Genomic DNA, 26,142 nt, shown 5'->3' with positions numbered 1-26,142 from the left:
GTTTTAAATCACATGGTAACCACAAAGGAAATATCAGAGGATATGCAAATTCAAAGAAACAGAAATTAGAGTGTAGTTTTCCAGGGATGGGGAGCAGAGGGAATGGGGAGTTGGTGCATAATAGGTATAGGATTTCTGTTTGGAACGATGGGAAGGTTTTAGTAATGGAAGGTGGTAAAGGTATCACAATATGGTGAATGTGATTAATCCTACTGAATAATATGTTTGGGAGTAGTTGGGATGAGAAAGTTTATATTGCATATATGTTCCCATAATTAAAAACAACAACTAAAGACAGAGTAACAGAGCAGGTGTGGGTCAAGTGGTTGAGCACCCACCTCCCAAATAGATCAGAGGTTCGGTTCCAGGTGCCTTCTGACAAAACAAAAACAAACAACAAGCAAACAAACTTAAAAACCAACTCAGGGAAGCCGTTGTGGACCAGTGGTTGAGCACCGGCTTCTCACATACAAGGTCCTGGTTTTAATCCCCTGGTTTTAAACCACAAAAAAAAGACGATGAATGCCATACATGCTAGAGGATGGGATCCAGGGAGGAGAAAAGACTCAAATGGACATCTTTGGGCCATATGAAGGACTTGAAATATGTACTGTAAGTTTTATATCAAATTCCTTGAACTGATAACTGCACTTTAAGGTAGTTACATAAGTGAATATCCTTGTTCTTAGGAAATGTTCATGGCAGTATTAAGTGTTCAAGGAACATGATGTATACAACCTACCCTTGAGAGTTCAGAAAAATGGATTGAAAAGTAGATAAACAGACAGATAGATACACAGATAGATGGATGGGATAGATAGATGGAATGAGAGAATGATGAGCAGATAGCTGAGATGTTACAGTAAATAAGGCAAACTGTTAAAATTGGTGGATCTGGTTATCTGGGGAGATGGGGTATGTTGGAATTCTCTGTGTGGGGCCTGTATTATTTTTATCACTCCCCTGTAAATTTGAAAGTATTTTTTTAAAGGTGTTTTTCTTTTTAGAAAGAGGGAAGAATACAGAAAAATCCAATGTATTCTTAATCCAGTTTAGCCCAGTGTAACACCTTGAAAAACTATAGTTCAATATCATAGCCAGGATATTGACATTGATACAGTTTATGATACAGAACAATTCCATTGCCACAAGGATACCTCATGCTGACCAATTAGTTCCTGCTCCCCCAAACCCTCTTCAATTGCTGGCAACTACTAATCTGTTCTCCGTCTCCATAATTTTGTAATTTCAAGAATGTTATATAAATGAAATAATGCAGTATGTAACCTTTTGGGACTGACTTTTTTACTTGGTATATTTCTCTTGAGATTCAATTAGTTGTTGCATGTATCAATAGCTTGTTCCTTTTAATTGTCAAGCAGTATTCCATGTAATGGATGTACTACAGTTTCTTTAGACCATTTACTTATTGAACATCTGAATTGATTCATTTTTTGGCTATTATGAATAAAGTTGCTTTATAAAGATTTATGTACACATTTTTGTATGAACATAAGTCATTATTTCTCTGGGATAAATTAATACCCAGGAGTACAACTGTTGGTAGTATGGAGTTGCATGTTCAGTTTTTTAAGAAACTGTTTCCCAGAGTGGCTGTACCATTTTACATAACCCCCAGCAATGTGTAAGTGATCCAGCTTCTCCATATCCTTGTCAGCATTGGAATTCTGATACGTATGTAGTGATAGCTCATTGTGGTTTTAATTTGTATTTCCACAAAGGCTCTCTACAGATGGCACATATGCATATGAAAAGATGTTCAACGTCATTTGCAACTGAACATCTTTTCATGTGTGTATTTGCGATAAATTTATCTTCTTTGGTGAAATGTCTCTTCATGTTTTTGCCTATGTTCTAATTGATTGTTTAGTTTTCTATTGCTGAGCTTTCAGAGTTCTTTTTTTTTTTAGGTATTGGGACTGGGGATTGAAGCACTGAACACTAGACTTGTGCGAAGCTGGCACTCAACCATTGAGCCACCTTGGCTCCCCTGAGTTGGATTTTTGCTTTTTGCTTGTTGTTTGTTTTTTTGTTTTTAGGAGGCACCGGAGACCAAACCTGGGACCTCCCATGTGGGAAGCAGGCACTCAACCATTTGAGCCACATCTGCTCCCTGCAGAGTTTATTATATATTTTAGATACATAGTCTCCCATTCTGTAGCTTGTCTCATCCTCTTAACAGAGTTTTTAGCAGAGTAAAAGTTTCAAATTTTGATGAGATCTAATTTATCAAATTTTCCCTTTATGAATCATGCTTTTGGTTTAAGGCTAAGGACTCTTTGCCTAGCCCTGGCCCTAGATCCCAAACATTTTCTATATTGTTTTCTAAAAATTTACATTTTACATTTAAGACTGTGACCCACTCTGAATTAATTTTTATATAACTTCCCGAGACTTAGCTTGAGGTTCATTGTTTTCCTATGGATGTTTAATCCTATTTGTTTGAAAAAGGCTACGTTTCCTCCATGGAATTACTTTTGCACCTCTGCCAAAAATTAGTTGGGTATATTCATGTATGTATTTCTGGGTTCTCTATTCTGACCTATTCTAGTTTCCTAGGCTGCTCAAGCAAATACCATGAAATAGGCTGGGTTAAACAATGGAAATTTATACCCTCACAGTTTGAGGCTGGGAAAAAGTCCAAATCAAGCATCATCAAGGCATAGCTTTCTCTCCTAGGTTTGATGTTCTGGGGCTGGCTGCTGGCAATCCTTGGTCCTTAGCTTGTCACATGGCAAGGCACATGGTGGTGCCACCTTGTCTCTCCCTTCTCTCCTGGGTTCTGCTGATATTTAGCTTCTGGCTACTCCCATCCTGACTGGACCCATCCTGACTGGGCTGGGCCACACCTTACAGTAACCTCATTGAAAGGTCCTCCTTACAATGAGTTCACACATACAGCAATGGATTAACTTCAAGAACATGTTTTTCTGGGGTACATACAGCTTCAAACTACCACATGTCCCACTGATCCATGTCTATTCCTCTGCCAATACCATACAGTCTGATTACTATAGATAGATATGTATATATAGCCTTGTATTTGAGTAGACATTTCTCTCACTTTAATTTTTCTTTTTCAAAATCGTTTTAGTTCTTTTAGTTCCTTTGCCTTTCGGTATAAATTGTTGGAGGCTGAATCATGTCCCCCACAAAAGACATGTTCAGTCCCAATGCCTGGTCCTATAGGTCTGAACCCATTTGTAAATAAGACCTTTGAAAATGTTATTAGGGTAAGGAGGACCCAAACTGAATGAGGCTGGGCTTTAATCCAATATGGCTGAAGTCTTTATAAACAAAGGAAATTGAACCCAGATGGAGAAGCCACAAAGAGCTAGAAGTCAGAAGTCAATAGAACCTGGTAGAGAAAGGAGAGGACACTGCCACGTGATGGAAAAGCCAAGGAACCCCAAGGACTGCCAGCGGCCAGCCCCAGAATGCCAGCCTTCAGGGAGAAAGCAATGCCTGCCTGATGCATCAATTTTGGACTTTTAGCCTTAAAACTATAAGCCAATAAATCCTTATTGTTAAGCCAACCCATTGTATGGTATTTGCTTTAGCAGCTGTGAAACTAAGGCATAAATTTTACAATAATCTTATCTAAACTACCAAAAGTCTTGCTGAAATTCTGATAGGCATTGCATTAAACTCGTATATCAATTTGGGGAGAACTGACACCTTTACTATGTTGAATCTTCCAAACCACAAGCATGGCATGTCTATTTATTTAGATCTTAGCAATTTCTTTTAAAACTAAACATGTACCTAACATATGACCCAGCAATTATAGCTCTGAGCATTTATCCCACAGAAAAACTTATGTTCACATAAAACCTACACACAAATGTTCACAGCAGTTCTATTCATGATAGCTGAAATTGGAAACAAAACTCCTTCAATGGGTGACTGGTTAAAAAAACCATGGTACATCCCTACCATCAATCAGCAATAAAATGGAATGAAATATTGAGACATGCAATGACTTGGATGTCTCTTAAAGAGTATTTTGCTGAGTGAAAAAAGCCAATCTCAGAAGGTCATATACCTTCTGATTCCACTTGCATAACATTCTTGAAATAACAAAATTAGAGAGTTGGAGAACAGATTAAGTGGTTTTCAGAGGCTATAGCCAGAGCTGTGCTCTAAAGGAGTAGTACAAGGGAGGCCTGAGGTAATGGAACAGCTCTGTAGTTTTAAAGTGGTGATGGTTACATGAAGCTACATGGGTGATGATGATACAGAACTACACACACACACACACACAAAGTGCTTATAAAACCAGTGAAATCTGAGTATGCTTTATGGATTGTACCAACGTCAATTTCCTGGGTTTGGTAGCATATGATAGTTACGCAAGATATTGTGGAGGCTGGGTGAAGGCTATATGGGACCTTCCTGTACATTTTTATGCAATTTCCTACGAGCCTCTAATTATTTCAACATAAAAAAGAAAAAAATGAAACAAAAGAAAAAGCATTACACCATTACATTATTACATTAGGTCCAGCAATTGGTGAACTCATATGCTTCTCTTTGCATATTTCTTCCATGGTATTGGTTGGTATAAAATAGATTTCAGGAAGACATTTGATAGGATATTTCTTGATACTTTGTTATTATAAAGAACAATAATTTGGAATACCCAAAATGTATGAATTTGTGTCAACCAGAAAGAGGTTCCTAATGGTATGATGTGGGGCTCTTTCAGTTTTTTATTGTTCTACTTTTCATCAATGACTCCTCAAAGAGGTTGTAATAAGCAAATATTATGCACTTTTGGACTGGAAATCAAGCAGCATAATGAACACAAGAGACAACAGCACGAGAACCAAAAAGAATCTTGATAGGCTGAAAAAAGTTGGTCTCGATCTAACAAAATAAAATGTGATAGGGATAAACTACAGTCTTGCACTTGAGTCCAGCAACAAACACAAACAAGGTCTAAGGGGTAAACCCCAAATGAAGCAACCATACACTGTTACTTCCTACCCTGTACAGCCCAACCCAATGTAATGTAATACAAACAGAAATATACCATATATAATGAGAATAGCAGTAATCCCACTGTTTTAAGGAGGACATATCTTAGGAATCATACTTCACTCTGAACCCAAGAAATATACTAAAGCACATAAAAAAATAATGAAAGTTTAAGGGGACTGAAAAACATACATCGTTATCATAAGGAATTTTAACAATTGAGAAGAAAGTGAGTTGAAAGAAAGACCATGGGTTAAAGATTTATCTCCAAATATATGAAAGCCTGCTATAGAAAAGAATTTACAAAATGAGATCCGGAAGGCTTTTCAGTTCAACAGAAAGGAGAATTTTTAAAAAATTCATTTTGGATAGGGCTGCCTCAGAAAAGGTATTAAATTCCCTGTCACTAGAAGTGTTGAAGAATAGGAGAGCGTAATAACCCAGGGTTTACAGACAAAGGAGTCTTGAGTGTGGAAGGGAAAAATATCTTTTTCTCACAACCTCTACTAAAATTTGGCATTTCCTTCATTTATGAACATAGGCAATAAGCCACAGCAACAATAGTAGTACCTGTGACTCTGACACCAGTAGAAATCAGATGTTTTCATTTCACGTTACATTGCTGCAGATATCCCAATTTATCATTTGTGCTCATCACTGGTGGGTTTTTTTGGTTTTTTTTTTTAGCACAAACATGTTTATTTACTAACCAAAGTAATGATCCGAATTAAACCAACACTGAAATAGTTGGATGCAAAATGTTTATGAAAAAGATAATGGAACATAATGATAATAAAAAAAAAGCAGTGTGGAGGTTTGCTTATTGAACTGAGCTTGTTCATCCTCATAGCTAATTCCTGTCCAAAGGTGATGATGGAATATTTGTTCTACTTTTTCATAGATCCAAGTACAGGTGACGTTGTTCATAACGTATGCCACTATTAATTTCCCATTTTCCACTTTTCTTGTTATTGTGCTTTCTTTCCCATCCCATTCTTGGTGTTGAATCAATGTACCATCTTTAAAGGTACAGAGTGCCTGAGTTTTTCTGCCATCATCTGTAGTTTCTTCAAACTTCTCTCCCAGGTTACAAGAAAACCGTGATGTTTTCAATGCGCTCTCAGTTTTTATGGTGAGGGCCTTGCTGTCAGTAGTGATGATACAATCTGGCTTGGCCAGTGCACCCATTTTTCGCAAAGCCATTCCCACTCCTACTTCCTTCATGAAGTCATCAAAGCCTTTGCTATCTATCAGGCACCATCCTCCTTCCAGCTGCTGAATGGAGGTCATGGTGGGCGCGGGCATGCAGGCAAGGGCAGTGGGAGCTGGGGCAGGTGCCCGAGCACGGTGTTCTCATCACTGTTTTGAATTATGATAGTTCTTCAACACAATGTTATGTCTTTTTTGTATAATAATATATTACTCTGTCACTAATTTTATTTTAATACTTAGTTAATTGTATTTCAGTATAACTGGTTTCCTTTATAATCCTAGGTATTTCAATTTATGCATTGAAGAACAGTATTCTGAGATGGGGTTGATAGGATTCCTCAGGTTGCCAAAGGAATTCATGGCTCAAGAAAAGTAGAACTTATGCTGTAGAGACAATGTAGGTAATAGTTTTGTGTTAAACCTGATGACCTTTAAAGTCTCTTCTAGGCCTGGGATTTAAAAAGCAAGGATAGTTTCATACGGAGTAGAAAGTCTTGTAACCATCTTCTACTTAACCAACTCACTGGATTCACAGATGCTATCATGTCTGCAAATCATTCCGACTGAGGCAGTCACATACTGAACACTTGGAGCTAGTGTGCTACCCTCGAGTATCCACTCTCATCCCCTGGGCTGGTTGCATACCAAGAGTCAGGTGTGTCAACTGTTCTAAAGACTGTTTATGCTATTTGCACTTTTTATAAAACATCGTGGGAAACGGACTTTGGCCCAGTGGTTAGGGCGTCCGTCTACCATATGGGAGGTCCGCGGTTCAAACCCCGGGCCTCCTTGACCTGTGTGGAGCTGGCCAGGCGCAGCGCTGATGCGCGCAAGGAGTGCCGTGCCACGCAAGGGTGTCCCCTGCGTGGCCCCCACGCGCAAGGAGTGCGCCCGTGAGGAGAGCCGCCCAGCGTGAAAAAGAAAGAGCAGCCTGCCCAGAAATGGCGCCACCCACACTTCCCATGCCGCTGACGACAACAGAAGCGGACAAAGAAACAAGACGCAGCAAATAGACACCAAGAACAGACAACCAGGGGAGGGGGGGAAATTAAATAAAAAAAAAACAAAAAAAAAAACAAAACATCATAATTTAGTTCTAATGAAAAGTGAAACACCAATGTAAAAAGAAAGTTATCGCAGGAAGTGGACTTGGCCCAATGGATAGGGTGTCCACCTACCATATGGGACGTCCGCAGTTCAAACCTCGGGCCTCCTTGACCTATGTGTAGCTGGCCTGTGCACAGTGCTGATGCGCACAAGGAGGGCCCTGCCACGGAGGGGTGTCCCCTGTGTAGGGGAGCCCCACATGCAAGGAGTGCACCCCGTAAGGAGAGCCGCCCACCGCGAAAGAAAGTGCAGCCTACCTAAGAATGGCGCCGCCCACACGGAGAGCTGACCCAACAAGATGATGCAACAAAAAGAAACACAGATTCCTGTGCCACTGACAACAACAGAAGCAGACAGAGAAGACGAAGTAGCAAATAGACATAGAGAACAGACAAGGGGGAGAGAAATAAATAAATAAATAAATCTTTAAAAAAAAAAACAAACTAAAGACACAAAGCTTTACCTAAAATAGTAGTCTTAAAAAAAGATATTGGAATTCGCTAATTAGCAAATTATTCAATAAATTTGAGGACAATTCCTTAGAGTTATATTTTCTTCCATATTCAGCTCTAACTCGAGTTTTCTACTCTTAATTGAAGTACATGATCTTGTGGTAAAGATGAGCAGTATTCTAGTATTCTGGTTCAAAAATCCTACCTGTACATATAAAACAATATTTATCTCAGTTCTTCTCAAACTCTTCACTTGAAGACTCAACAGACGAGTGTGGACACATAGCCCTATATCCAGGGAGACCTGGGGGTAGAGTCCAAACAAATCTGTATTTCTTTAAATATTTATATTTAAATATTTTTTTCTCTAAATCATCAATCAAAATTTGGTGGGCCACACTTATTCTGTGACTTCACATACCTCTCTGTGTACCACTATGCTCCCCTGTAAGAAAAGTTTGGGCTCAATCAGTTTAAGACAATTTCAGTTTGCTTTGAATAAAAAAAGAAATTCATTTCAGTTTCCTGGAAAAGTGTTGTAAGGGATTGGGCATTGCCATACATGAACCAATCAGGGCAGAAGGGAAATATAACAAATATCCAAGGAAAGGAGGCAAAGGGCATGGGGACAAAAATCAAATGTTGCACTGATCCAGTTGTCCACCCTTTCTTAAGTCACATCCAGAGTCTACCACACTCAGCAAGATGGGCTGTGGATTGCTATCATTACACACGGATGCGGACTGGGTCTTGCTCATTGTTGTTACCTTAGCACTTACCACAGTGCATGGCACACTGCAGGTGCTCAAGGAACTATAAGAATAATAATAGCAGGGAACATTTTTTGAGTACTTAATATACGCCAGGCACAATTTGAAGCACTTAACATACATTAATTCATTTAATCCTAAGGTATTCCATTTTACATATGAGGAAACTGAAGCCCAAAGATTTTAAATAACTTCCCCAAAGATTTTAAATGGCCAAAAGGTAATAGTCTCCACTCTTGGTAGTCTGGCTCTAGGGCCTGAGTTCTTAACCATTCTGCTCTCGTAAATGCTTATTCAATGAATGAATGAGTAATTAAATGATTTGTCAGATATGAGAAGCAAATATTTTAAGCCACCAAATTATAGCTCCTTACAGTGCAGTTTATTGCTTCGGCTGTTGAGTGGTTCTGGTCCATTCACATCTTTGCTTTTCTCATTATCCTCAATGGGTCGGAAATGAGCCAACGTTCTCATGAATCCACGGAAGTTTACCTGGTCTTCTCTGATTGGGAAATATAAGAGAAAAAAAAAACCCATATCAGTCATGATGATTATTTCTCACAAATTCAATATATTGGCAATAGCTTTAGCAACAGTAGTCTGAAAGTCCTTTTAATAAGATCTCTTTCCAATTGCAAGGCACTAAAGGGCTCATAAAACAAACATCTTAATTTAAACCTCATCCTACCTTGTGAGGCAGGTGTTATTGTTTCCACTCTATGGATGATTAAGTAGACTTCAAGAAATAACAGGACGGGAAGCAGATTTGGCCCAATGGATAGGGCATCCGCCTACCACATGGGAGGTCCACAGTTCAAACACAGGGCCTCCTGACCCGTGTGATGAGCTGGCCCACATGCAGTGCTGATGTGCGCAAAGGAGTGTGCTGTCCCCCGCATAGGGGAGCCCCACACGCAAGGAGTGTGCCCCGTAAGGAGAGCTGCCCAGTGTGAAAAAAGTGCAACCTGCCCAGGAATGGCACCGCACACACGGAGAGCTGACGCAGCAAGACGATGCAACAAAAATGAGACACAGATTCCCAGTGCCGCTGATAAGGATAGAGGCAGTCACAGAAGAACATACAGCAAATGGACACAGAGAGCAGACAACTGGGGTGGGGAAAGGGGAGAGAAATAAATAAAAATAAATCTTAAAAAAAAAAAACAAAAAAAACCCAGACTTACCAGGGTCAGTTACCTATTGAGTTTACTTACATCTCTTTTCAAAAAGGATCTGAAGTAGCTCCAGGCCTTCACCAGAGCAATTTAATCACTGCTTCTGACTCAGCAGGGAGCAACAAGTAGAGTCCTTTCGACCCACTGACTCCTCAGCAACCTCTCTTGTCTCCCCTACAGTGATGTATGTATACCCAGTGATATTTTAAGTGAAAGCATAGTACAGAAAAAGTTTTTAAATAAATTTAATTTTTTAATAAAGGTAATATATTATTGAAATTTGGAAAAAAGAAAAATACTATCCCTAGTTGTCCAATCAATTACAATCCTTGTTAATATGAATATATTTTCTCCCAGTAATTTTTTTTTTTAGATTTATTTTATCTATTTACCCCACCCCCCTTGCCACTTGTGTTCGCTCTCTGTTCTCTGCGTCCATTTGCTGTGCATTCTTCTGTGCCTGCTTGTCTTCTCTTCTCATCTTCTCTTTAGGAGGCACTGGGAACCGATCCTGGGACCTTCCAATGTAGGAGAGAGGTACTCAATTGCTTGTGCCACCTCAGCTCCCTGGTTTGTTGTGTCTCTCATTGCCTTTCCTCTGTGTCTCTTTTGTTGCATCATCTTGTTGTGTCAGGTCTCCACGCAGGCCAGCTCACCTTCACCAAGAGGCCCCGGGAATCAAACCTGGGACGTACTATACTGTAGATGGGAGCCCAATTGCTTGAGCCACATCCACTTGCCCCAGTAACTTTTCTATGATTTTTGGATAATTCTGAACTTATACATATGTAATTTTTAAATTATTTTATTTTAATTTTTTTTGTCCTTTATTAGGCTATTAATACATAAGAGCTTTCAATTCCTGAGCCAAAGGCCTGGTATATTAATATATGTGTTCACCTGAAATCACAAGACAAGTTGTATCCAGACAATAAAAAGTGATACTTTTTGGAGAGGGAAACAGAATGCAGGAGACAGACAACTAGTCCATTGGTACTGCTGTAGGTTATGAGTGGGGGGGGGCTGTTCATATATTCATAGATAACCTGAGCGGTATATTTTCTGTGCAATGTGTTTGGGACAGTCAGAACTGCAATAACTATGACAAAAACCCCAGTCCTGAAGAAACAATTTAGCAATGCAAACTCTATAAAAATGCAGACCAAATGTGCTAAAAGCTTATCTAGAATGTATGAAGTCCATGCTAAAAGCTTACCTAGGATGTGGAAGATATATGCTAATTCAAGCCTATTGAGCACTGAAACAAAAGAACCATTTGGCCCTTCCTCTCTGGCTAAAAGGAACTCAAAAATCTTGTTCCAGGCTCGAGTTTGAAACAGAAAGCTCCCGAGTCCGACTGGCCGTGAATAAATCATTTTTTCCTTCTTAAAATCATTCCTGAGCCTGGCTTTTCTATATGCAAATAACTGAACCTCTCTCGTCTTCTACAACAGTACAAGAGACAATATTTTAAAATGAACAGCAAACAATGCATGTATGATTTGTCTTAACAAATAATCCGGTTTCTTGGATTATTTTATGCTATCATGCCAGATTACGACATCTGACATAGAAAAGATAATTTCATTAAAAAATTGAGCAGTTTGACAAGACATGTTAGGGAAGGCTTAATTGGAAATTCATACTGATTAGAATATAAGAACAAAGAAAAAAGAGTTAGTTAATGAAGAGATGGAAAAGGGAACTTTGAGTCTAACAGAATATCTGAGATAAAATAATGAATCTGTTAAGATTAAAAAGCAGGTGAGGGATCACCAGGAACTAAAAGTTCAAAGTGAAATCAGGATCCAGATATAGGTCCAGCCAATTATGCAGAGAGGCCTGACTAAAATATAAGCAAGAATGCAAGATAAGTACCATGAGTCTGAAAGGAAACTGTGAACCCCAACAGAAAGGTGATCACAAGATGAGAAAAGGCAGAAACTCAGTTTCCAAGAACCAGGGAACCAAGATGAGAGCAAACCCGAACACAAGTCCTACCCAAAGCTGAGTCTGTGACCTTCTGCTTCCAGTTCCTCAAAATTTTGTATAACACATTTTTTCTACTTGTAAGCATTTCTCCAATCACTATAAGTGCTTCAAAACATTTTAAACATCTGCATAATTAGTCAGTTGAGTGCATGTATAATTTTATTATTCCTTCTTAATTGAATATGGATAATTAGATTTTTCTCATTTTTCATGAACCTAAATAAAGTACTGAAAAACTGTGTAAAAAGTTTTCTCAGTAGTTTTGAAAAACAGAGAAAACATTTTTATCATGCAACAGGCTAAACAGTAACCTATAAAAAAGAATCCTCAAAACAAAGAAATGAAGTATCTTGTTCTTTAATATAAAAAAAGAATGTACCAAGTGACACAGTTTGTTATTTCTCTAAGGCAGTGATTGAAACAACAGGTTGCCTGGTTACTGTGGCTACCTAGAAATAAATCCCAGTCTTTGTGTGCCCCATTGAGCAGATGTGGTATGTGGGGATCTCTGAAGTGCCTGGTAGACATGCAGTTCAGAGATCTTCTAAAGGTAGAGTTTAAAGGCTAGCTGATGAGCCTGTTATGGAAGCAGAGAAATTCAATGATCGTGTATGGAAGGCCAGGACTCAGTAACACTCTTGGGAAGGAAAATTTATTATGACTGGCAAGGCTCGGGGACTCCTGTTCAAAAACCCGAACCCTGAATAGGATCTTTGGGTTTCTTTTATACAGAGGATATAGAAGTGGAGAGTCAAATGGTGCTTATATGCAAAAGGACTTTTTGTTAGTTTCCTAGAGTTTCAAATGTTTTATCTGAGTATCAGATAGGTCTTGAATGAACACATATTCTCTAGGTAAGCTTGAATAAACACCTATCTTCCACATTCCAGGTAAGCTTGAATTAACACATTTAGCTGACACACAAAGCCCAGGTTATTTATGAAGAAACACACAGCCCCCCCGCCCCAGCCCATATCAAGCCCACTGTACTGGAAAGAAAGACTTTCTAGCTCTTTACTAGATATTACTGCTAACGGAGTAATATTTATTATAAAAGGAGAGTAAGATCTGAGGAATCAAGTAAGATTTGAGTCATAATCCAGAACAAACAGGTTAATGGGTACATACATATTACTTGCATCAAGTCTCTAAGTAAAAGGGAACCAAATAGTTCACTCTCAAATTTCATTCTTCAAAAAAATATTCTAGGAAGCAGATGTCACTCAGGTGATTGAGCTCCTCTTACTACCCTGGTTTGGTTCCTGGTGCCTCCTAAAGAAGATAGCAAGCCAGTGCAATGGGCAGGTGCAGCAAGCTTACACAACAAGAGACGCAAGAAGAAAAACAATGGAGACACAACAAAGCAGGGAGTAGAGGTAGCTCAAATGAATAGGTGCCTCCTTCCCACATTGGAGGTCCTGGCTACAGTCTCTGGTGTCTCGGTAGACGAACAGACACAACAAATGCAAACAATGAGGGGGTGGCAGAGAAATAAATAAATAAATCTTTAAAAAATATGTATTTATATACATATTCTATATCAAGTCCATGCTAATGGGACAAAACAGTCCCTTCAACAAATGGTGCTGTGACAATTGGTAATCTATAACCAAAAGAACGAAAGAGAACCCCTAGTTCACTCCCTATACAAGAATCAACTCAAAATGATCAAAGACATTAATATAAAAGCCAGTATCATAAAACTACTAGACAAAAATGTAGGGAAACATCTTAAGGACCTTGTAGTAGGTGGTGGTTTCTTGGACCTTACACCCAAAGCATGTGCAACAAAAGAAAAAGCTAGATAAATGGGACCTCCTCAAAATAAAACACTTTTGCACCTCCCAGGACTTTGTCAAACGGGTGAAAAAGGCAGCCAACTCAATGGAAGAAAATATTTGAAAATCTCATGTTTGATAAGGGTTTAACATCCAGGATATATAAAGAGATGTTACAACTCAACAATAAAAAGTCAAACGATCCAGTTAAAAAATGGGCAAAAACTTGAATAGGCATTTGTCCAAAGAAGTAATATAAATGGCAAAAAAACCCACAAAACATGAAAAAATGCTCAACATCACTAATGATTAGGGAAATGCAAATAAAAACTACAATAAGATACCATTTTGGGAAGCAGATTTGGCTCAACTGATAGAGCATCCGCCTACCACACAGGAGATCCAGGGTTCAAACCCAGGGCCTCCTGACCCGTGAGGTGAGCTGGCCCATGTGCAGTGCTGACACACATAAGGAGTGCTGTGCCACGCAGGGGTATCCCCCACATAGGGGAGCCCCACGCACAAGGGGCGTGCCCCTCAAGGAGAGCCGCCCCGCAAGAAAAAGTGCAGCCTGCCCAGGAGTAGTGTTGCACACACGGAGAGCTGACACAGCAAGATGACACAACAAAAAGAGACACAGATTCCGGGTGCCGCTGATAAGAATGCAAGTGGACAAAAAAGAACACACAGTGAATGGACACAGAGAGCAGAGAGCAGACAATGGGGGGGGGGGGGGAAGGGGAGAGAAATAAATAAAAAATAAATCTTTAAAAAAAAGAGATACCATTTCACACCTATCAGAATGGCCACTATTAAAAAGACAGAGGGAAAAAAAAAAAGAGAACTACAAGTATTGGAGAGGATATGGAGAGATAGGAACACTACAGACACTGTGGAGGACTGTTTGGCAGTTCCTAAAGAAGGTGAATATAGACTTGCCATGTGACCCTGCAATACCACTACTGGGAATATACACAGAAGAACTGAGGGTAGTGACACAAACACATCTGCTCACCAATGTTCATAGCAGCATTATTCATGATTACCAAAAGCTGGAAACAACCCAGGTGTCCATCAACAGATGAATAGATAAACAAACTATGGTATATTCACACGATGGAATATTATGCAGCTATAAGAAGAAATGAAGTCGTAAAACATATGACAACATGGATGAACCTGGAGGACATTACATTGAGTGAGGCAAGTCAGGCACAAAAGGACAAATAGTGTATGACTACATTACTATGAACCAAATATATTGTGTAACATATTGTAGGATTAAAAAAAAATTATATGAACCAAATGCATTTAACTGAGAAAAAGAAAATTTACCTGCAAAAAGTTCTCTACCCTAGAGGTGCAACAAAAATCTAGAAGCTGAATGTTCAAATGTGATTAGAGCAAGAAGCAGAGGTACAGCTTTTGTCAGAGCTTAGCAGTACAGCCCTGCATAGTCCTCTGCTTCCTCACATATACCCCCACCTAGTTTCCTTAGCAGGAGATCAGTGAATAGAATGGCAGGAGATACTGCAGTCAGACCAAACAGGGCTTAGCCTTAAAAAACAGCTTTCCATAAATATGTATTATGCTAATCCGTAACAAATGTTCCACCAGGGTGTGGAGTTGTATGGGAAACCTACACATCTGTATGAGTGTTTTTCAAGTTCACATATCTGTAACAAAAATACATTAGAAAAAAAAATAGTATGGGTTGGGGGAAAAATACACCAAATGTAAGATAAGGACTACAGTTGGTAGTAATATTTTGACGATGCTCTTGCATAGTTTGTAACAAATGTTTCACAACAATACAAAGAGTTGGTGGAGGGGTGATGTATGAGACCCCTGTGTGATGTTATGTATGTTTATTTCGTAAGTTCGCAATCTTTACTATACACTTATTGTTTATGTGTGTTCATGTATGAATGATATACTTCAATTAAAAAAATGCCATTATGTCTGAAAGACCAAAAAAAAAAGCATTATGCTTATTTATTCTTGGTGAATTGCCCCTTTTATTAATATATAATGACCTTCTTCATCTCTTATAACTCATTCAATGAAGTCAACATCACTTAATACCAAAGCCAGATAAATATACTATGAAAAAAAGAAAATTATAGACCAAATTCTCTAATGAATATAGATGTAAAAATCCTCAGCAAGGAAAGCGGATGTGGCTCAATCTACTGGGCTCTCGTCTATCATATGGAGGATCACAGGTTCAATTCCTGGGGCCTCCTGGTGCAAAGCAAGCTGGCCTCCATGGTGCAGAGAGCTGGCGGAACAAGATGATGCGAAAAAAAAAAAAAAGATACAGGAGAGTCAGTGAGAGACAGAACAAACCAGGGAGCGGAGGTGGCTCGGGTGATTGGGTGACTCTCTCCCACATTGGAGTTCCTGGGATCGGTTCCTGTTGCCTCCTAAAGAGAAGACAAGCAGACAGAAGAACGCACAGCAAATGGACACAGAGAGTGGACAGCAAGCACCGGCAGTGGGGGTGGGGGGAATAAATAAATAAATCTCAAAAAAAAAATCCTCAACAAAATACTTGCAAACCAAATTCAAAAGCACATTAAAAGAAGTATATATCTGATAATCAATGGGATTTTATCCCAAGTTTGTAAGGGTTGTTCAACCTAAGAAAATCAATTAATGTAATTTACCAAATTAGTAAATTGAAGAAAAATCACATGATCATCTCAATTGACACACAAAGGTATCTGACAAAATACAGCATCCTTTCTTGATAAAAAACATCCGCAAGATAGGAATGAAACTTTCTCAACATGGTGAAGTGCATATATGAAAAACCCCCACCTACCTTTGTATTCAGTGGTGAGCAACCGAAAGCTTTCCCACTGAGATTGGGAACAAGACAAGGATGCCCACTGTCATTAGTTATTCAATCTTGTGCTAAAAGTTCTAGCTAGAATAATTAGACAAGAAAAAGAGAAAAAAGAAATCCAAGTAGGAAAGGAAGAAGTAAATCTTACACTATTCACCATGATCCTATACCTAAAAAATCCAAAAAAATCCACAACAAAGTTTCTAGAACTAATAGATGAGTTCAGAAAAGTGGCAGGATACAAGATCAATATGCAAAAATCAATAGTGCTTCTAGGGAAGCAGATGTGGCTCAACTGATAGAGCATCCATCTACCATCTGGAGGGCCCAGGGTTCGATCCCCAGGGCCTCCTGACTCATGTGGTAAGCTGGTTCATGCGCAGTGGTTCCACATTCAAGGAGTGCCTTGTCAGGCAGGGGTGCCCCATGCGCAAGGAGTGCACCCTGCAAGGAAGAGCCACCCCGCGTGAAAATAGTGCAGCCACTCCTGGGTAGAGTGGCGCCACAAACATGGAAAGCTGACGTAACAAAAAAGAGATGTGGTTTTCCAGTGCTGCTGGATAATGCAAGTGGATGCAGAAAAACACACAGCAAATGGACACAGAGAGCAGACAACGGTGGGGAAGGGAAGAAAAATAAATAAAATAAATCTTTAAAAAAAAAATAGTGCTTCCAAACACTACTAATGAACAGCCTGAGGAGTGAAGTTCCTTTTCAGCAATGAACTAAAGGACTGGTAATCTGGCAGGCAAAAGGTGCAGGGAAGAATATTAGGGCAGAAAAAACAACATATGGTAAGCCATGGGTAAGATGCAGAAATAAGAGAAATCATAAGACGATACTAGGTACAACTGTATGCCAACAAACTATTTAATGTAGATGAAACAGACAAATTCCTAGGAACACATGAACAACCTACACTGACTCTAGAAGAAACAGAAGACCTCAGTGAATGAATCACCAGCTGGTGATGCAACTAGAAAAAGAACTTGAATAAAAGGGGGAAATGGTAAAGACAAATGAGTTTATATGGCTAAGGGACTTTAAAATGAGTCGGGAGGTCATCAGAGGGGTTGTGCTTACGCACGTCTCAGCAGGATCTCAGAGATAGTCAAAGTAGATACAATCCCAGGTAGTGGTGCTCCTGAGGGCTACAGAGACACCCAGGTCCTATGGTCATGGCAGATGGCTCTGGAGTTCAGTGCCTTGCCAGTGGGTGCTACTTTAGAATTTGTGATCCTGAATGTGAAGGAGTTAGACTCAGATGTGACTTCTCTACACATGCCTCTTCTGTCACTTTTACTGAACCTGTGGTTGGCACTGGGGTTGGTGTATGCTCAGGAGACTTTAATCTCTGGACTGTCCATGTGCCAGCCGGGCCCTGAGCCTCAGCTGAGTTGCAATACCTACTCTCCAGTTTGTTGGACTTACCCAGGTCAGCTAACAAGGAAGTAAGGATGGTCAACCACCACACCAAGGAACCGAGAGAGTCTACAACTGCAAGCAGGAGGATCTCATCCATTAGCCATGTGGGATCTAAGCCCCCTCTCAATTTAGAGGTTAAGTGGGCATTGCCATCCCAGGATCCTCAGGATGGAGAAATAAAATATGGATTAGAGTGAACTTACTGGTATTCTACTAAAGAGTTATTGTGACTCTATTAATGGAAGAAATTATATCATTGATGTGGAGACAGTAGCCATGGGAGTTGCAGAAGGCAGGGAGAGGGAAGAAGAGGTGTGATATGGGGGCACTTTTGGGACTTGGAGTTGTCCTCAATGATATTGCAGGGATGGATGCAGGACATTATATATCCTGCCATAACCCACTGAATGGACTGGGGGAGAGTGTAAACTACAATGTAAACTATAATTCATGCCAAGTAGCAGTGCTCCAAAATGTAATCATCAAATGCAATGAATGTACCACACTAATGAAAGAAGTTATTACTGTGGGAGAAGTGGGGGGTTTGGGGAGTGGGGTGTATGGGAACCTCTTATATTTTTTAATGTAACATTTCGTGTGACCTATTTATCATTAAAAAAAAATACTAGAAGGAAAAAACAAACAAAAAAACTGCCAGTCAAGAATTCTTTATCTGTCAAAACTGTCTTTAAAAAAGGAGGGTGAGTTTAAAGTCCTCACAGACAAACAAAAACAGAGATTATATTACCAAAAGACCGGATTTAAAAGAGATACTAAAGGGAATGCAGAAGCCTGAAAGGAAAAGACAAGGGCGAGAGACCTGGAGTAGAGTGGAGAAGTGAATATTATTAGTAAGAGTAACTTTAAAAGAGGGGGGGCAGGGTAACATGGAATGGAAATGACTGCTGGACATTTCACATACATGGAATCATGTAATATTGACCAATGAAACTGAATCAAGAACTCAGAAATAGACCCTCACAGCTATGATCAAGTGATTTTTGATCACCCAGCTGGGCCAGAAAAGTCTGTTCAACAATGGTGCTGGGAGAACTGAATATCCATAGCCAAAGAGGAACACTATTTCACACCTTGTATAAAAATTAACTCAAAATGGATCAAGGGGAAGCAGATGTAGCTCAAGTGATATAAGGCCTTTGCCTACCATATAGGAGGACCCAGGTTCAATACCTGGGGCCTCCTGGTGAAAAAGAAGAAGAGCAAGAGCGCCTGCGCAGCGAGCCCGTGCCCACAAGGCAAGCTGAGTGCCTACGCAGTGAGCCAAGTGCATATGTGGTGAGCCAAGTGCCCACATGGCAAGTTGAGTGCCCATGTGGGTGCCCATGCAGCGAGCTGAGTACCCAAGTAGTGAGCTGAGTGCCTGCACGGTCAGTCGAGTGCCCGCATGAGTGCCTGTGTGGCAAGTCGAGTGTCTACATGATTGCCCACACAGTGAGATGAGTGCCCACGTGGCAAGCCAAGTGCCTGCATGAGTGCCCACATGGTGACCCAGTGCTCATATGGTGAGCCAAGTGCCCGTGCGAGTACTTGCGTGGACAGCCAAGTGCTCGTGCAGTAACCCAAGTGCCTGGGCAGTGAGCAAGAGGCTGTGCAAGTGAATCACACAGCAAGATGATGACGTAACAAAAGAGAGATGAAGGGGAGAGTCAAGGTGGAGCGCAGCAGAAACCAGGAACTGAGGTGCTGAAACTGACAGGGAACCTCTCTCCACATCAGAGGTCCCCAGGATCGAATCCTGGTGAATCCTAGAGGAGAAAGATAAGAAGAGAAGACAAAAAGAGAAACACATACAGAAGATCACACAGTGAATGGACAGAGCAAATACAGCAGGGCGGGGGAGGGGGAGGGGAAAAGGAAAAAAAATGGATCAAGGACTCAAATACAAAATCTACAACCAGGGCAGCGGACTTGGCCCAGTGGTTAGGGCGTCCGTCTACCACATGGGAGGTCCGTGGTTCAAACCCTGGGCCTCCTTGACCTATGTGGAGCTGGCCCATGCGCAGTGCTGATGCGCGCAAGGAGTGCCATTCCATGCAGGGGTGTCCCCCGCGTAGAGAATCCCCATGCGCAAGGAGTGCGCCCTGTAAGAAGAGCCGCCCAGCACAAAAGAAAGTGCAGCCTGCCCAGGAATGGTGCCATATACACAGAGAGCTGACACAACAAGATGACGCAACAAGATGACGCAACAAGATGACACAACAAGATGACACAACAACAACAAAAAAGAAACACAGATTTCCGTGCTGCTGACGACAACAGAAGCGGACCAAAAAAAAAAGAAGAAGATGCAGCAAATAGACACAGAGAACAGACAACCGGTGTGTAGGGGGAGAGGGGAGATAAATAAATAAATAAATCTTAAAAAAAAAAATAAATCTACAACCATAAAACTCCTAGAAGAAAATTGAGGGAAATATCTTCAAGATCTTGTGGTAGACGGAAGATCTTAAAACCTTATACACAAAACAAGCAATAAAAGAAAAAATAAATAAACTGGACCTCCTCAAAACAAACACTATTGTTCCTCAAAAGACTTTGTCAAGAAAGTAAAAAGGCCGCCTACTCAATGGAAGAAAGTACTTGGAAACCACATATCCAATACGGGTTTGATATACATGTTATATAAGGAGATCATATAACTCAAGGATAAAAAGACAAGCAATCCAATTAAAAAATAGGTAGAAGACTTGAATAGACATTCTTCCAAAGAGGAAATACAAATGGCCAAAAAGTACATGAAAAAATGTTCATCCCTAGCTATTAGAGAAATGCAGATCAACTGCAATGAGATATCATTTCATATCTCACAGAATGGTCATTACTAAAAAAACCAGAAAACTACAAGTGCTGGAGAAGATGTGGAGAAACAGGAACACTCCTTCACTGTTGGTGGGAATGTAGAATGGTACAGCTTCTGTGGAAGACAGCTTGGCAGTACCTCAAGAAGCTGAATATAGAACTACTTTATGATCCAGCAATCCCCATTACTAGGAATATATTCAGAACTGAGGGCAAGGACAAACTGACCTTTGCAAATGATGTAAATAGCAGCATTAGTCACAACTGCTAAAATATGGAAATAACCCAAGTGTCCATCAACTGATGAATGGATAGACAAAATGTCGTATGTACATACAAGGGAATACTATTCATTTATAAGAAGAAATGATGAACATGGATGAACCTTAAGGACATATGTTGAGTGAAAGAAGCCAGACACAAAAGGACAAATACTGTATGGTCTCACTAATATGAACTAAATATGATAAGTAAATTCATGGAGGTAAACTCTAGAGTATAGATTATTAGGAGATAGAATGTGGGTTGAGAATGTGAGCTGATGCTTAATATATGTAGAATTTTATTTTATTATTTCATTATATAGAATTTTTAGTAAGGTTTATTGTAAAAGTGTGGAAATGAATATAGTTGATGGTAATACATTATAGTGAGTATAAATAACACTGCTGATATAGAAATGTGATTGTGCCTGAAAGGGATAGTAAATGTCAATTGAAAGCAAGCTAGAGGATAATCTAAGGACTGTATAACAGTAGTTTCAGTAGTGGATAAAGATTGCGGTTAATAGTATAAATAAAAGAATGTTATTTTACAAAGTATTTTAAGAATGGCGATTCATGGAGAAATTACTTATGGATGATAATTAACAGTAATATTATCATATTTTTGCAGCTATGGCAAAGAAGACATATCAATTCTATGGGACAACAATATGGGGCTTAGGGGGACATGGGATTTTTCCTTGTGAAGCAATGAAAACTTTCTAAAATTGAGGTGTTGACAGTACAACTCTGTGATGAATTTAAGATCCAGTGAAAATACACTTTGACTGTATTACAATGAATATGAGAACAAACTTTCATGAACTATAACAACTATATAATACTAATACAGGGTGTCATTAACTGAGTGGGTCTGGGAAAAATATGCCAAATATAAGAGATGGGCTATAGTTAGTAATATTTTGATGACGCTCTTTCATAGCTTGTAACAAATGTTTCACAACAATGCAAGGAGCTGGTGGTGGGGTGAAGAATGGGAGCCCTGCAGGATGATATGCATGTTTGTTTTGTAAGTTCATAACTTTTACTATACCCTTATTGTTTATGTATGTACATGTATGAACGATACACTTAACACAATTTTTTTAATTAAAAAAAAAAAAAACCCAGTTGCTTTGTTAAGCAATCAATGGTAACTAAGGAACCCTGAAAAAAAAGTTGGGAAAGTGATTCTACTAGGTTTACTTTGCATTGCAAAAGATCTGGATACAAAGCATAGCTGTGAAAGTTATCTCTGGACTTGTTTCAATGTTCCTTAGGTACGAAAAGAGGAAGCAAAAAAACCCGGAAGAATTCAGCACAGAAACCACACCTGAAACAAACAGGGCAGATCAGGGTAAGAGAAACAGGAAAAAGAGGGAGGATAGGAGGATTAATCATCAACATAAAACTGAAAACAGCAGGACTCAGTCTGATTCAATTCCTGTCTTACATAAATTGGCTACTAGTTTTCCTCTCTGACTTTATATCATTCAAATTTCCTGAGTGCCCAACTTCTTTACAACTTGCAAATTCTGTTGCTCTCAATTCAGAGTTTGAAAATTTACTCTCCAGGCATTTTATCTGATCGTGTCTTCAATGACAGTCTCATTGTTAAGAACTGGCACCCATATAACTTTTGAAATTTAAGTCCTTTGGGTCACGTAAGAGACAACTCACACGGAACCAGGAAGAGATTGGTTAGGGAATTACTTAAAACAATATGATAAGATTTTTTCATGAAAAAAGTACCTAATCAAATCAACAAATATTTAAATATTTACTCAGTATTTTTATATAAGGAAGGCATTGTGTTAGGGTAAGGCATATTAAATGCATAGCTTAATATCAGAAAAACCCAAATTAAGGAGTATTCTCTTTTTAAAAGTGCGTGTGTGTGTGTATGTGTCAGGAATGGATATAGTTCAAGTGGCTGAGCACCTGCTTCCCATGTACAAGGTCCTGTATTTGATCCCCAGTACCTCCTAAAAACAAAACAAAACAAACAAACAAAAAACCAACTCTTATTGGGGAGCAGATGTAGCTCAGTGGTTAAGCGCTTGCTTTCCATGTACAAGATCCTGGGTTTAATCTCTAGAATCTCCCATTAAAAAATAAGAATAGCAACACACATACACAAAAGTGAATGTGTGGTGTGGAAAATTGTTTTAAGAAAAGGTCAATGTTGTAAAAGACTGAAAAAAAAGCCTATGAAACTGTTCCAGATTAAAGGAGGCTAAAGAGGTAAGACAACTAAGAATCCTGTACTGGAGGTGAAAAAAGACTATAATGGAAATTATTGGATAAACAGGCAAGACAGGAATAAAAAAGATAATAGATTAATAAAGCAGAATAATAGATTAGATACAAGAATTATATCAATGTTAAATTTACTGAAGTTGATAACTATACTATGGATATATAAAGGGACATTCCTATTCTTAGCAAATAAACACAGAAGTAATAAAGGGCCATGATTATGCAACTTACCCTCACATGGCTCAGAAAAGCAATTATGTGAATGTGCATGTATATATGTATATATGTATATATACACACACAGAAAATAATGTGTGTCTATCTGTCAATCTATCTATCCATTTTTCTATCGAGAAAGTATTATACTGTCCAATATGGTTAATAACTAGCCGTATGTGGCTACTGAGTACTTGAAATATGGCTAATATTAATTGATATGTGCTATATATGTAAAATACACACTGGAGAGCAAAGAGTTAATATGAAAAAAGAATGTAAAATATCTCATTAGCAATATTTTAATATTAATTATAATTAACTTGCATTATATTTTTATTGGCTTACACTGACAGAGAAAGAGAGAACATGTAAGTGATAAAGTAAATGACGTACAATGTTAACAATATCACAACAGATGCATCTGGGTAAAAGATACATAGGTGTTCCCTATGCTATTTTTTTATTTTTGCAATTTTCTGTAAACGTGAAGTTATTACCAATAAAATTTTCAAAATGTCTAGCTTCATGTCAAAGACAGAGATAAGAATTTTGAAAATGGACTGATAATGCTTTTTGAGGTTTAAAACAGGGAAGTGGGTAGAACAAAAAGATATTCTAGCTATGACAAAGTCAGGAATGCCCAAGATAATCAGAGAGGATAAGAGGCCGAGATGAGGCGGTGGACTTGGCCCAGTGGTTAGGGCATCCGTCTACCACATGGGAGGTCTGCGGTTCAAACCCCAGGCCTCCTTGACCCGTGTGGAGCTGGGCTATGAGCAGTGCTGATGCGTGCAAGGAGTGCCCTGCCACGCAGGGGTGTCTCCCACGTAGGGGAGCCCCATGTGCAAGGAGTGCCTCCTGTAAGGAGAGCCACCCAGAGCAAGAAAGTGCAGCCTGCCCAGGAATGGCGCCACACACATGGAGAACTGACACAACATGACTCAACAAAAAGAAACACAGATTCCCGTGCCACTCACAACAGAAGCGGACAAAGAAGCAGCAGCAAATAGACACAGAGAACAGACACCCAGGGTGGGGCGGGAAGGAGAGACAAATAAATAAATAAATAAATCTTAAAAAAAAAAAAAGAGTCCGAGATGATCCGACCAATAGAATTATTCCAGATGAGAAACTAATCTGGAATTTAGTTTCAGACACTCACCCCTCAGGAAAGAAGGCATTGATGATCCGGTCCCCCAATGGGTTGATGGCAAGTTCTGGAATCCGCTGGAAATCTTCCCGGCTGCCAAGTCAAGGAGAGAATCACCTTGAGTTAGAGACTACTGGCCCTTAGCATGAACTCCTTCAATTTGAAACTGGTACAACCTAGAAGAATGTTACCTCCTGGAATTTACTTCTGTCGCAAATTATACCAAATAACTGCAATGAATAGCACTTTAATAACTGCCAAGTGTTTTTTGCACCAACTCAGGAGTGGAAGGAGCCAGATTTGACCATGCCACATTCCAGTGAATTCAGCACACAGGTTACGTCAATAGACAGACTAACAAGCAAATACTAAGCTGTCCCTGTAAATGATTCCTTGAACATTACCATTTTGTACTTAGTTATAAAGTTTGGGGAGTGTACAGCAAATAGGAAATATCAAACATTTCAGAAAAAAAATTAGGGCAAAAATACAGATGGTCTCACATACCTTTGATAAGCATAACGACAATTCCTAGAAAATGCAAGGAATTCTTAGGCAATATTTATTATATCCAAAGAAAGAATAAAATGTGGCAAGCAACTGATTACCATACTTCTTTGTCCCAACTCTAGCATTTTCTCCACTGCCTTCTACAGACTAGAGCTATAGAAGTATTTAAGCCTCAAACAAGAGAAGTAATTCCTGCATACTTGGAGATTATGCAGAAGTGAATATTATTAATAGTTACAATTCATTGCATACACATTACGTGCTGCTCTAATTCTGTTTAAATACATTATCTTATTTCTTCATGCCAATGTATTATCTATACCCTTTACAGCTCAGAATACCAAGAGTAAATGAGATAAAGTAGTGTGCCCAGTGCCATACAGCTATTAAGTGGCAGAACTGTACCTGAAATCTAGATCTCTAAGGCCAAAGCACATATTCTTTTTCTAATAAATAAACCACACTTCTTTTCCATATCAAACTTTTTGAGAGAAAAATTCAATAAATATTTTTTAAAGAACTTCTTCGGTTGATGTTCTGTAACAAGAATATAAAGCTGTCTCTAAGATATCTGGACTGTACTCTTCAAAAATATCCATGTCATGAAGGATAAAGAAAGGCAGAGGAATTGTTTTCAAAGGGGACTAAAGAGGCATGCAACTAAACTCAGTGTATGATCCTGAACTGGATTAGGAAAAAAAATTGCTATAAGGGACCTTATTGGGCCAACTGGAAATGTGGACCGTGTATTAGATAATTATACTGTATCAAAATGTTAAATTTCCTGATTTTGGTAATGAAGTATGTCCTTGTTACTAGGAAATAAACACTGAAGTATTTAGGGGTATGGGTCATGGTAGATGCAACTGACTCTCAAATAGGTTCGAAAGAAATTACATACACTCGTATACAGACTGAGAATGATAAAGTAAATGTGGCAAAATGTTAGCAATTGGTGAATCTGGGCACCAGATATATCAAGAGTTCTTTGTATCATTTTTGTAACTTTTCTGTAAGTTTGAAATTATTTCTATTAAAAGTTTAAAACAAAAAAATATATAAACCTGAATAAATCTGATTCCTGCCTCTAGAAATTTACTAACAAAGAGATAACATTACATTCTCCCGCCCCTTCATATCAAATGCAATGACAGACAA

At 39.1% G+C, this 26,142-nt stretch overlaps 1 protein-coding gene across 2 annotated transcripts in view; it reads right to left on the bottom strand.

Annotated features, from left to right (window-relative positions):
• CHP1 (calcineurin like EF-hand protein 1) overlaps positions 1-26,142 on the bottom strand; it is a 55,675-nt gene that overhangs the window by 12,129 nt on the left and 17,404 nt on the right. For both annotated transcript variants that reach the window (XR_009185076.2, XM_004481519.4), the window contains exons 3-4: positions 24,487-24,567; positions 8,917-9,044 (exon numbers count right to left, since the gene is read on the bottom strand). Coding sequence is in view for 1 of the 2 variants with exons in the window: in XM_004481519.4 (XP_004481576.1) it covers positions 8,917-9,044; positions 24,487-24,567 (209 nt within the window). In the remaining variant the exon portion in view is untranslated. The remainder of the gene's footprint in view (positions 1-8,916; positions 9,045-24,486; positions 24,568-26,142) is intronic.

This window comes from Dasypus novemcinctus, chromosome 3, assembly GCF_030445035.2.
Source record: "Dasypus novemcinctus isolate mDasNov1 chromosome 3, mDasNov1.1.hap2, whole genome shotgun sequence".
Lineage (NCBI taxonomy): Eukaryota > Metazoa > Chordata > Mammalia > Cingulata > Dasypodidae > Dasypus > Dasypus novemcinctus.
Note: the sequence above shows the minus strand (reverse complement) of the source record. Positions and strands in the feature narration are given on the sequence as shown.